At 35.2% G+C, this 13749-nt stretch overlaps 1 protein-coding gene across 3 annotated transcripts in view; it reads right to left on the bottom strand.

The window, feature by feature from the left end:
• The window catches only part of dclre1c (DNA cross-link repair 1C, PSO2 homolog (S. cerevisiae)), a 35910-nt gene that overhangs the window by 6884 nt on the left and 15277 nt on the right, over positions 1-13749 (bottom strand). For 2 of the 3 annotated variants that reach the window (XM_039761482.1, XM_039761485.1), the window contains 7 exons: positions 10112-10184; positions 9022-9162; positions 6032-6133; positions 4643-4800; positions 4458-4512; positions 2392-2480; positions 983-1083 (listed from right to left, as the gene is read on the bottom strand). In XM_039761482.1, coding sequence (XP_039617416.1) covers positions 983-1083; positions 2392-2480; positions 4458-4512; positions 4643-4800; positions 6032-6133; positions 9022-9162; positions 10112-10184 — 719 coding nt within the window. The remainder of the gene's footprint in view (positions 1-982; positions 1084-2391; positions 2481-4457; positions 4513-4642; positions 4801-6031; positions 6134-9021; positions 9163-10111; positions 10185-13749) is intronic. The other variant, XM_039761484.1, reaches the window with a different exon arrangement.

The raw sequence follows: 13749 nt of genomic DNA, 5'->3' as shown, positions 1-13749 counted from the left end.
AGACCAAAAACTATGGTCTTTCTTTTACTGTTTTTTTTACATGCAATCATGGGGTGACAAATTTGCAGACATCCTGCATTGAAAACAATGTTAAGTAGCACACAAACCATCATCTGCCTGTTAGTTTGTATCTGCCTGACAATACTTCTTTACATATACTATACTAATATCAGATGTGGCTCAGTCTCAAAAGTCTCAAGGGTATTTTAAAATAATCATGAATGGAAGAGCCAAAGTTAAAGTTAAGCTTTGAGTTAGACTCATATTAGTGTTTGCTTAATTTCAATAGAATATACATTTTCTTTCATAGTCATAGACAATGGTATAGTCTTTTCCCCCTATAAGTTAGTAAGAGAGACTGTTCTTGCTATAACTGAGATACGTTGTGTTAATTGTGTCAGATATTGTTTAGAACAGGGCCCAGTAAACTTAAAAGACCCATTTTCAACTCAGAAATGGGATAGGTATACCGTTTTCTGACCATCGTCTTGAAATGGTTCAGAAACATTTTGAAGTGATTTATAACGATTTGAAATGTAACAAGATTTAAACTTTTCTTAACAAGAACTTCTCTTTTTTTGCTATTTTAATTTTGTTTTTTGTGTGAACTGCTTTACTTTGAATTTTAACTAAAACTTTGAAAAACAAAGATATTTTGTCTGTGGAATCATTTCAGCGTGTCAGGCTTTTGTTGAATCCCATTTTTTAAGTTAGAGCTGTTGAACTTTGGTAATTTTGGAAAAACGTTGCTACAATGAATTTTAAAGTACTAGTTTGCTCTTCTGACACATCAACATTTAATGTATACAGCATCTTTCTATCTGCAGGTAAAAAGATACCGTATTGTTGCTTATATATATTTTGTATTTGGAGCAAAGGTAGGTAAAATTATTTACTCAGCTCCATTCAATGAGATATAAAAGCAAGGCTTGAACTGACAATATTGCTGTTTAAATGCATTAACCAAAAGACTATGCATTACCTGTTGTTGTGTATGACATCATTTTTGCTCTTTTTAGTGCTCCCAAAGGTTTATACATACTCTCTTCTGTTCTGGAATTGGACATACAAAAAGGCTGCAAGCTGCAAAAAGGAAAATACACAAAATTGTTATGGATTACTATATACTGTAACTTTATTTTAAACGCTAATTAAAATTTGCTAAGCTTGAGCTATCCAACCTTAAATTAATTAGTCATACGGTAGACCTTTCAATTAAAAAACTACTTAAATATATTTCCCAGAATAAAATGTCGAATTAGGCATGAGGCATCATATTTTCACCAGCACACAGTAACCTCTAAAACATCTATAACTATATATAAATGAAAAAGCATGCACATAAATTAAACTTTGGTGAGCATTCATCATAATTATACCACCCTGCCATCATGTGCTTCTTAAATAAAATGTGATCATAGATAAAAGTTTATTTTATATATCAAATAATCTAAATTGAAAAAAAGTAATGACTTTTAAATATGACACATGTTTAACATAACAGATATGTATTATTTTAATAATGCCTCTTTTAAATATCCACTTACAAATGCAGTACATTTTCATTTCACCCCCTCTCAGACCTTGCAATTATACTATGCTTATTGTTTCTAACCAAAATCCAGTTGTGCTTGAATTAACAATCCCAAGGATTACTACTACTAAGTCTGAAATGGTGATTTACTCCATTATTATTAGCAGATCAAGATTTGTATAAAATGTATCAAATGTGTTTTTATAACCAACATACCTACCTGGACAACCAAAAGATTTGTTTTCTTGTACTAGCTTATAGAAATATAATAAACACAGAAAAGGTCAGTCATTTTGTTAATCAGTTTGTAAACTTCATCCACTGCTTAGCAGTTTAAACATTAAGGCTAATGTTTACCGAAGACTCAACGTGTAGAACTAGTAGGAAAATGTCCATGCGTTACTTGTGTGTATTTTTGTTTATTTATTGTCAACTGTATTCTGTAAGTCACCATTTAAAAATAGTACTGATATAAATTGTTTTCTTTTCAGCATATTTTCTAATTTAAAATATATTCTGCAAATTTTTAATGTTAATGAGATGCAAGGCTGTGTGTGTATAGCTGGGAGACTAACTATAAGAACATAATCAGAACATTTTTGTTAGTGAATAACCATGTTGATTGTAATTATATATGTTAGAATAATGCTTAAGAAATACATTTTTGTTAGTGTACTGAGAACGAAGACCTGTTCAATACTTTTGGAAGACCAATGACCCCTCCTTACTCACCTTTAAAGTTCTATTATGGTGTGAGTAACAGATCCAAAATATAAAGTAGATTATGAAAGCCTAAATCTATATTTATTTCAAGTGCAGTACAAGCTAGTGTAATTTTCAGGACTGAGTATACTTACATCTCAATGATGTCTTCTGTTGTTTTGCCCATGGGGATAACATTAGGATAAGCATGAGCAGGAGAGATGTGCATCAAAAAATCCCTAACCTTGGAACCAGAAAAAAGTAAAACAAGTAAAACAAATCCACCAGCAGCACAATGCACATATATAACTAAGCAAACACAATACAAAAGAGGCTTAAAGGATAAAGTAACCTATTTCTTCATAATCATGGTATATATTAATTTGCCATAGGAAATTTTCTTCTACAGTGAAGCATATGTTATAATAAAAAAAAAATAACTAACTCATTCTTGCATTTTACCCAGAGGATGAAGGGTACCGGGGTCCTATTACATAAAAGCCTTAAATATACCTAATACATACATTTTTCCATCTGAAAATGTTGATCTGTGTCTTGAGAATACAAACATACTACAATATAAAAGAGCATGTTCATGTTATTTTAACAAGGAAAAAAAGCAAAATGCAAATTCAGCCATTTTATAAGGTGACTGGCTGTTAGTTTTACTCCACTGCTCATCCTCATCCTCCTCCTCCTCCATGACCTTTCAGCCCGAGGGGCATGGACTCACCTTGAAAAGTCATACCCAAGTGTGATTATTGACATCAAGCAATGTTGATGCCCGAATGTGAATTGCTGTCTCTCTTCTGTTGACAACTACCCAACAATAAGAAAAAGGTGCACTTATAATCACTTATATTCTTTCACTATCTGGAAGCTTATTTCATCTTTTCACAAAGTTACTGCATGCTGCCATTAGACTGTTATTGCACACGTGTGCTTCAGCGAGAGGGAGAATACTGAGCCGGAGTGCAATCAAGTGACAATAACTGAACATTATAGGCATATATCCATCCAAGGCGAACAATCCATGGATAGGATGCCAGTCCACTGCAGGGCACTAGGGCCATTTTATAATGTCTGTCCACCTAACCTGCATTTGTTTGGACTGTTGGAGGAAACCACAGCACTCGGGGAGAACATGTAAACTCCACACAAACCCCAGGTAACTTCACTGCAAGACAGCTCTGCTACCACTATGCCACATTGCCACCCAATATTACTATTAATTGCTGTACTCAATATCTTCCAGCCACTAATTTATTCATACATTTTTCTCAACTATAAGTACAATAATAATAATAACCTGTCCATCTATCTTTCTGACCTACAGTAGTTAGCCAGGGTCGGGTCACGGGGCAGTGGAAACGTATCATAGGACACAATGCAGGATCAACACCTGGACTGGGCACCATGCATAGCAGGGAGAATGTTAACATGCACTTGGGCTGCTTTACAATGCCAATGCATATAAGTTTAATCAGGCTGCAGTAAGTTTAGTACAGATGTTTTAGCATAAGCATTCCTGTCTCATTGCACCAGGTTCTACATGGAGTTTGCATATTCTGCCTATGTATTTAATGATCCCAGAATGGGCAACATGCTATCAAAGACAATTATATAAACATAGAGGCTGCGAGGAAGGGGGTGGTTGACTAATTAAGTACATTTGATCAAATAGCAATCCCCAGAGAAAGTCTGCATAGTGTAATTCAGTGACACTTCATCAGGGGTGGCAGGTGGATCCCTACGTGAAACTGAGCGGAGCAGTGCGGCATAGCATGGAATAGCGTGATTCACATACATGAAGAGCAGTCCCCCATGAAACCTTGTATGGTGTGTTTCTGTGACATTCCATCGGGGAGAACTTCACGTGCAAGTGGCTACTTAATTAAGCTGGAAAGGTAACCATAGCTGTACAACAGCAAACAATGTGAAAAACATCCACAAAAAAAGAAAAAAAAGTTACTCATCTCATAGTCCACAGTTATCCAATCATATAGTGAAAATGTGTAAAACACTGGCATTTATTTTGCTAAAATATTTTAAAATATGGAACTTATGGAAAAAACATGAAATTCAAGTTCACATGGACTTGATTAATGAATTAGGATGACAGGCAATTTTTTCTCTGCCATTCCTACAAACTACATGGGGGTATGAAATATGAAAATAGTTATATACAACTCAAAACAGTCATATGAAACATTGGACATACCTCTGTGTATGAGGAATGAAAGGAAAAACATGCTCGGTATGAACTTGCTCCTGTTCTAAAGAAAGTAAAATAATTATATTAATAAAAATTGATTTCACCAACCAGACAACCAGTTTTGATATATTAAATGTATTCTATTGGTGGTAAAATTATATTTACAAAAGTGAAACAACTTCAATGTGTACCTCACTATAACGTTGGTTTTTTTGGTTCTCTCACCAAACCACATGGTGGAGGGCTTAATGCTGATAATCTTTAATGGTGTTCCATCTTTGGCTATAATACCACAAGGTAGTCTGTTTCCCCTAAAGAACTCATCATCCTGCAAGCATAAACATATGTACTGTATATATTTATTAATAACCTTCTAGACAAACAATAGTAAAAACAGAAATTCTTCTTTTTATACAATTACAAACATCTTGTACTCTAAAACACAAAAAAGACAATTCAAAAATTTTCATGACAGTGGGAAAACTTTAACTTTGCTTTTCATATTATAATGGCATATGTAAAGAATGACTAAGTTTGAGTTTAAGTTGCATGTGTGACAAATCAGTACAATTCATCTATCATTTCAGTTGACTGTTTTGGGCATACATTATTATGCTGTGTTACTTGCTGTGTTTGCAGGCAAAGGTACAAGTTATTCACAAACAGTGAGTCGTAGAAGCTGATGTGTGAGGTGCAGTGCAAGGAAGAGGACAAGAAGCCTAAGGTAGAAAAATAAATGAACATGTTGCCTTTCAGGAGAACAAAAGAACATGAAAATCAAATGATAGTGACAGGAAAATTACTGTGCATATTTATTAGTTCAATTTTCTTTATCATCAACTCACATTATAGTCTCTTGCTAGCTGTCTGGTAAATGGTAAATCCTAAGATCAGCAATAAGGAGTTCTCTACACTGTCATCTGTTTCTTATTTCAGAAAATCCTTGAGTCAGTTTGAGTATTGAGATTTTGAGTTTCTTCGTTGCTCTGATTTAATTATGTGAAAGTAAAATAAAATTAACTGTTATGCAGCAAACAATGAAAAATAAAAACATTTCCTGGACTTCAGTATTCTTACAATGGAAGCAACGTGCATTTCACCACATAAATTACTACACAAAAGGTTTTGTCTGCCTTAAAAACACTTCACATTCACTTGTAATGCAGTAGACGTGGTGCCATGCACAGTGCAGAAAAAGTCAGTTCCAAGCATATTTGCAATGTCACCCATTACAATGAGGTGACTTTTCACCTCAACTCTAATAGCAGTGAATCCAATTAGTGGTTCTTACAAAAACAATCAAATTAAGAAACATATAATTACCATTGCACTCAACTATTTTAAACTTTAGACAGCACAATATTAAATTGTAGCTTGACTATACCCATAACCAACTATATATACATTGTTTTTTGTACTTGGCCATTGACAAAGTATATATCCAGTGCAGTGCTGGTATAGAACAAAAGATATTTTTAGCAGAATACATACTTATAAATTAATCCAAATTTGATTTGTTTTTGTTAAAAAAAAATATATATATATATATTTATATACATATATGTGTAAGGTTACATTACCTTTGGATGCCTGCATGCATGTATTTGAGTTTCTCGGTTTGTAGTGAGATGTTGGAGAATGTCAGGCATATTTCTGAACATGTCCAAATATCGGACATGGACCTAAAATAGAACAAAAATGCGACATGCACATTAAGCTAAAGTAAGACTGTGAAAAAGCTAATCTCTAAGATATTTCTCCTGTGATTAAAAAAAAAAAATATTGAGTGAGCAATGTTTAGTGATATCAAAAATCAATCTCTACAAGTGCAAGAAATATGACAGGTAGCATATGGAGAATCCCTTTAACAGATTTTGAAACATAACTGCTGCAAGAGAGAAAAAGATTTTCATTATTATACTTTTTAACGTACTGAAGAAAAACAGTGCAAAGTGTTAGTCATGATCTCACAGTAATGAATCTTGTAAATACCACAGGGGTTGGACAGACATCCCGACCAGAAAAGGGGATGGTTCCTTACCCAGACAAGAGGCTCCGAACTGGCAGATCCCAACCAGGAGAGAGAAAGGAGCCAGACCCAGACGTGCAGACTAGAGTGGATAGACGGACAGCCCTGCGGAAGATGATATCACTGGGGACTCTTTATTCCCCCAGGACAATAGAAGGCAGAAGCCCTGGATATAAGAGTCCAGTACAAATCCAGTAGGGCATGCTGGGAAGTGTAGTGTGGCGACAGAAAACCTGTATGTTTGTGCTACTTTTTGGAAGTATTTTGTAATAAACCTTCCTTTATTTGAACCCGGGACTGTGTTGGGGTTCGGGGCTCACTGACATCTCTGGTTCCATTGCAAGCTGTTTTAAATCAAGAACTGAATGCAAAACCTGTATAACAAATTTATCATTACCTTATGACAAATGAAGTGTCAATCACTACTTTACTACTTTACTTCTGCAGATGGGAAGTTCACAGTTTAGCTAGCAAAGTACTTTGAAACTTATAAAGACACTTTGAACCTCAAGATAAGTTATTTAATATACTGTTTTCTTACAATGCCCCACAAATAGTGTTTGTGCTGTGTGAATGCATAAAAATCTCTTATACAGTACAGTCACTATCCCTCTGGCAAAAGATTGCTTTATAGATCCATCAATTTATTCTGGCTTTATTTATTTTAGATTTGTTTTAGGTATCAATACATTTCAGGTTTAATATGAAAATGGTAATTCTTCCTTTATGAAAAACATGTTATACAGGCAGGGCGGCACGGTGGCGCAGTGGGTAGCGCTGCTGCCTCGCAATTAGGAGACCCGGGTTTGCTTCCTAGGTCCTCCCTGCGTGGAGTTTGCATGTTCTCCCCGTGTCTGCGTCGGTTTCCTCCCACAGTCCAAAGACATGCAGGTTAGGTGCATTGGCGATCCTAAATTGTCCCTAGTGTGTGCTTGGTGTGTGTGTGTGTGTGTGTGCACTGCTGAGGGATGGCGCCATCCCTGGGGTTTGTTTCCTGCCTTGCGCCCTGTGTTAGCTGGGCAGACCCCCGTGACCCTGTAGTTAGGATATAGCGGGTTGGATAATGCATGGATGGATAACCAAACCAAAGGCAATGGATTTCTTTATAGATCCACACATTTTTTTCTGGCTTTATTTATTTTAGATCGGTTGTAGGTATAAAAATACCCACCAATAAAATGGTAATAAATCTACCTTTTCTAAAAACGTGATACTTGTCTGTGTGCTGTGTCTTAAAGTCACTGTCCCTGTTTGTTTCACAGCTCATTTATTATCAGCTTTATTTATTATAGATTGGTTCAGTATATAAGGACTATTCAATTTTCATGTTGCAATAGATATTCTGAAATTTTCAATAACACTCAACACTTGCTTTCATATTCAGTGGCCCCCTACAACAGTGACACATTTTTGGCATAGCTCTCACACCTTAGGAAGCCTTTGTATGTTGACTAATGTGGTTACCAGCTATTCAAAGGCATATTATTTAACTTACTGACAGTGTTTCAGCCAATTAAGTTGTTGTGAGAAGTCAAATCTTTTACTACATGATGAAAGGAGCATCCATAAAATGCATTTCTAGTTATTAGAGATGTAGTTTGTAATCTTTAACAGTAGTATAACTTTAGGTTAAAGAAATTCAGATATTCTTTTCATTGTGTAAAAATTATAACACCATAATGTTTTATATTATTACACCAAATTTTTTTATAAATGTTTTCATTTGAATAATTTTTCTTACTGGTATATGTAAAATCAAAGCAAAACAAAACATTGTGCACAGATTGAAAAAATTATTCAAAAATGTTTAAGAACTTTCAATATGTATAGTTTTCATCTATAATATTTTTGTAAAATAGAGCTTTTATAGGCACTTCTGAGGAAAAAAATTAATTAAATTCAGTAAACAGAAGTTTCCATAGGCAGACCATATTCAAAATGAATAGGCTGTATAAATTTCAGGATTTGAATAAAAACACAAAATGTGATCACAGCTGGATGATCTATTCACTAGTTAGTAAACAGACATACAACCACACACACATTCCAAAAATGATCAAATCATATTCAATAACGCATAAAATGTTTAATCCTCATTCCAATATATTCTATGCTACTGTCAATTACATTTTATTTTACAAAGAAACATTTGCTTTAAGTGCTACTTGCAGTATGACTGTGGTTTTAGCACATTTAAGATTCCCACATATGCACTAAATTTGGTAGGCTAAACTGTACTATTGCTGCTGCGCTAACTACAAAAATATCTCTTTAATTTTGCAATGTTGTTTTTGTGATTGGGTTTAAAATTTTGGCAAATATGGCTCTTTTGGGATAATTAATCTACCATTCTACCCATATTTTGTGACTTTCACTTCAATCACTGACAAACCATGTTAGTCTACAATGCAAAACCAAATTAGTGAAACTAAAGAAGATATGTAATAAAAAACAAAAGTATAAAACATATGTGATTGTTATTTACAATTGTAACAACTTTTTGCAAATAATAAAACAATAAAATTGTCAGGATAGTCTCACCTGTATACCAAATTCTTCACTGAGATTTGTGAACAGGTACTCATATCCATATGCTGCTTTACAGTTGAGCCAGACAACGTGATATTGGCTAAGAGTTATCCAGCTTCTCACCAAATCTATGATCCCTTTTAAACATTCTTCCTAGATGCAGGAAAATATACAAAAATAAAAAAATCATTGTTTTCTAAAATTAAGGAGATATTCCATTTTTTATTTACAGTGTTTCTAAAACATGGTATGGCTAAGACATGTAGAGATTTGGTTGTGCTCAATCCATCTATTTTCTATATACGCTTTGTCCACTACAAACCACAAGGTGGTGAAGTATTTTCAAGCAGCTTCGGTCACAAGACAGACACCAAACCTCAATATGATGCCTGTACATTACAGCGTGTCTCGTTTTACATGGTGCAAATGCATAAATATTAATTACTGTAACACATGAAAGTTTGGAATCTTTGTAATAATCTGAATACTTTGAAAAAAAAAAATAACCAAACACTGCAATCAACTGCAAACTCTGTACAAGCATTGCCTTAATCAGAGCCTGGTCTGAAAAAACTATAAGGCAGCAAGAGTGAACATCATAACCAGCTAATCAGATAGGGAAGTTTGCAAACTCAGCCATCAAGAAGTGAATAAAAACATTCAAAATTAATGTTCTTTTTCTCCTCCTGTTCAAACTGAGCTTGTAACTCAGGCTTCATTTCTTCCCGGCCAGAACAACTATACACACACACACAAATACAACGTTCCTCCCATCTTTTTACTCAGTTAGCTCTGGCATGAGAAAGAGGACGAGAGGTTTGGAGCATTGATACACTGATAAAGCGTGCTGTACCCATGAGGTGGTCATTTAAATTCTAAGACATATTATCAATATCAAGCAAGACATTAGTATGAATCAAGGTAAAAATAACTGAAATAATGGCAGTATATTTTAGGTTTTTTTTTTGTGGAAGATAAATACAGAAAAACACAAAAAAATTAAACATAAAATGGTATCTTCAATTACATAAATGGCAACAGACAGAACTGAAAATTCTAATTACATTAATTACATCTAAGAGGTTAGTAATATGAGACTCACCCGATCTGGAATTTGATAAAATCTTGGATCGAAGAAGGTTGTGTCTAAGTAAACACTCTTAATATATTTAATTCTGCAAAAAAAAAAAAAAAAAGAGAAAAATCAGTTGTCTGATCATGAAAAACAGAACAATATTTTGTACCTAATTCTACCCTAGAAAACCCAATAAATATTGGAAAGTCACCCAGTTATTAAGGGAGTATTTTCTGCAAATCATTTAAAGAATATCCTTAACACAGCAATTTGAACAAAAGTTTTAAAACTTCATAGTGCTGATTAATTAAGTGATATTTCTGTATTAAAATGACAGTAGCTTAATTTTTAAATACAAATTCACATTTATTTTATTGGGTAACAACAACTGCCGTAACCATTTCTGACAACGGAAGAAAGTAGCAAGACAGCCTTTCTACCCAAAGACACAGACTAAAATGGTGGCAACATTTAATAAAAATGTACCTCCTTTTTTATATTTATCCTCCAGGTAAGTATAGCTGTGTATAGATAGAACTGATAGGTTTAACTCTATATAGCTCTTAAAGGAAAAAATAAACATTTTTTTCTTCCCACTTAGTACAGTTTACATACTGTAAGTAAGAATGGTATATGGATAAAAGTCTAAGTATTGAAAAATTATAAGGGCCACATTACAAAAAATTTAATATTGCAATAAAACTGTATTAAAGGTCCAATTCAATGCAACATGCATTCTCTCCTCAACTACAAAACTGTCTTATAGAGCTTGATTTTTAGATGTCATGCATGCAAAAGTTAATAAATGTTAATAAAATTCCTTTATAGAAAAGAATCAGGGAGATAATATATGAATGTTGTTTATCAAACATATCTTTTTCAGCAGCATTTAAACCACAGTTGTTTTTAAGTAATATAGTAATATATTTTATTTATACAAATAATCTTTTCTAACTATAACACACAGCCATATCCAAAGAATCCTTTTTTAAAAATATATTAAACACTAGCAAAATACCCGCACTTCACAGCGGCGAAGTACTGCCTTAAAATTTTTATTAAAAAGAAAATTAAATTTAATTAAATTAAAACAGTCCACACCTTGAACCTGTCCCAGTCATTCAATACATAAGATACAATGTTCCTCCGGATATCAAGAGTGAGCCTGATATGGCCGTGCAATATGTAACACAGAGAATGGAAAAGGTAGGTGCCATCTCCGGGCATGGAAACCACTCGGTAAGTGACAGTTCTTTGATCAATGGTGATCACCTCGATAGACATGTTAATGGGGATACAGTTAAAATGATAAAGGAAATGGGTACCTGAACAATGTAAAGTAAGTCTAAAATACCTAAACAATAACTATAATCGTAATAAACGAACAATAAAACAGCGGAGAAGCCGTGGATTAAATAAAAAGGCTGTAGTTATCAGCAGGGAGACGTGAATCCCGTGGTGAAGCAAGGAAGGGAATGTAGAGACCGGAGCGACGGACGGCCTTATATAGGCAGGCAGCCAACAATGTGGGAGGTGTTGGGATGGGGGACCCAACAACGCCTCACACGGTGACCGAGCTGCAGGCTATGGACGTATATATGTACGTAAGTAGGATTCAGTTAGCGTTGGGAACCCGCTTACCAAATTTCTTGAAGATGGGCCCATAAGTAAAAAAGACCATTGAAAAGTTCAATATGGCGGCCGACAGTGGCATCATACCACGAAATAAGTACGCATACATTGGTTTCGGTTAGCGCAGGGAAGCCGCCTAACAAATTTCGTGAAGATGGGGCCATAAATAAGAAAGTTCAACATGGTGGACGTTGTCGACCGTTATGAGCGTTATGCGTAGAATTTCGAAATGAAAGCTACTTCACTTTTGTAAGTAAGCTGTAAGGAATGAGCATGACAAATTTTAGCCTTCTACTTACACGGGAAGCTGGAGAATTAGTGACGTTGGAAAGTTCAATATGGCAGCCGACAGTGGCGTCATACCACCGAAATAAGTACGTACATCGGTTTCGGTTAGTGCAAGGAAGCCGCCTACCAAATTTCGTGAAGATGGGGCCATAAATAAGAAAATTCAATATGGCGGACGTTTTCGACCATTACGTGCAGAATTTCGAACTGAAACCTGCTTAACTTTTGTAAGTAAGCTGTAAGGAATAAGGCAACCAAATTTCAGCCTTCTACCTACACGGGAAGTTGGAGAATTAGTGATGAGTGAGTGAGTGAGTGAGTGAGTGAGTGAGTGAGTGAGTGAGTGAGGGCTTTGCCTTTTATTAGTATAGATTATAATAATAACTAGCCATGTGTGGCCAACTAAGTTGCGCGTGTTAAAGTTGTCTGTGAAGGGCTCCCTGTTTAAATGCGGCTGCCAGTCGTGAACTGGGCCCTTCATCACACAGCATTATGATTTTTTTATAAGGGAAACAAAATTACAAAAGAAAACCCTTGGATATTGATTCGATAGGAATGGCCTACTCGGAATCACTGTCCGAATAGTAATTATGTGGTGGTGTAGGAGCATTTCTGCTTCTGTCCGTTCACAGTCCGTCTCGTTTTCACGACGCTATCGTTTCCTCTCATGATGTCTTCTCAACCTTTCTCCAAGCTCGCAGGTTGCTTTGTGGCAATCCAAAGAGTAAGGCAATATACATAGAGCAATGGTTATAAAAGGGGGACACATAGGTATTCAGGCTCTTTAAAGCATAAATAGGGATCACCTCACTGACATGTGAGCAAGCCACGGTACAACTGTTAGACACGCAGCACTCACCAGCTACAACGTAACAATAATAGTTTCCGGAACGTGCTGTTACGTTGTCATTCATTTTACTCACTGTCTTTCTTTTATTCATATGTTATGTAGGCATGTACCTTTTATCTTCGGCAATCTCATTCTCTAACCAGGCCTCAGTAGCTAACCAGCGTAACACTGTCCACCACCCCTTTCATTATTCCGGCACATTGTTGACATCCGTGAGTAACAACAACGTACTAAACTGGAAGGTGGTCTACGCATGCGTGGAATTCGCAGACAAACAAAGATCAAGATTTAAATGAAGATCTCTTTGGTTAATTTAAAGCACAACAATTTGTTTAGTTTGAATGTCTGTGTATTGAGGTGTGACTGGAGTACTACAGTCTTCAGTAGTATAAGACAGGAGGAGATTCTTAATGCAATGCCTATGTTTTAGCTGTCTCTCTACTGCCATCTAGTGCTTCTTCTTCTAAGATCCAAATGAAGATTATATATAGAGATAATAATAACATTTTACTTGTCAGAAACACTGTTTACCATTCACGCTAGCACAGTGGCTCTTGATATAACTGTTATTTATTCAGGTTATTTCCTGAGTTGCTGGAGTGACATGTAGTTGTCAATGAAAGACAAAAGCTGATGTCACATTACGTGACTTCTAGTTGCATGGAATGTCAGACTTAAAAGCTGCAGTTGCTGTCTAATCCATAGGTGGTATCAATTAAAACTAGGAAAATGCCTGGGCATATCAAATTTTTCAACAGTATGCCAACTTTCCAGCACAGTCATGCTTACCCTTTTTTTTTCTGACAACCAATAGCATGTTGCCTGAGGAAACCAGTGCTGTAGACGTGTTAATAGCAACGAGAGTCCAACCACAATATTCGCCCTTTATTCAATT

Source organism: Polypterus senegalus, chromosome 8 (assembly GCF_016835505.1).
Source record: "Polypterus senegalus isolate Bchr_013 chromosome 8, ASM1683550v1, whole genome shotgun sequence".
Taxonomy (NCBI): Eukaryota; Metazoa; Chordata; class Cladistia; order Polypteriformes; family Polypteridae; genus Polypterus; species Polypterus senegalus.
Note: the sequence above shows the minus strand (reverse complement) of the source record. Positions and strands in the feature narration are given on the sequence as shown.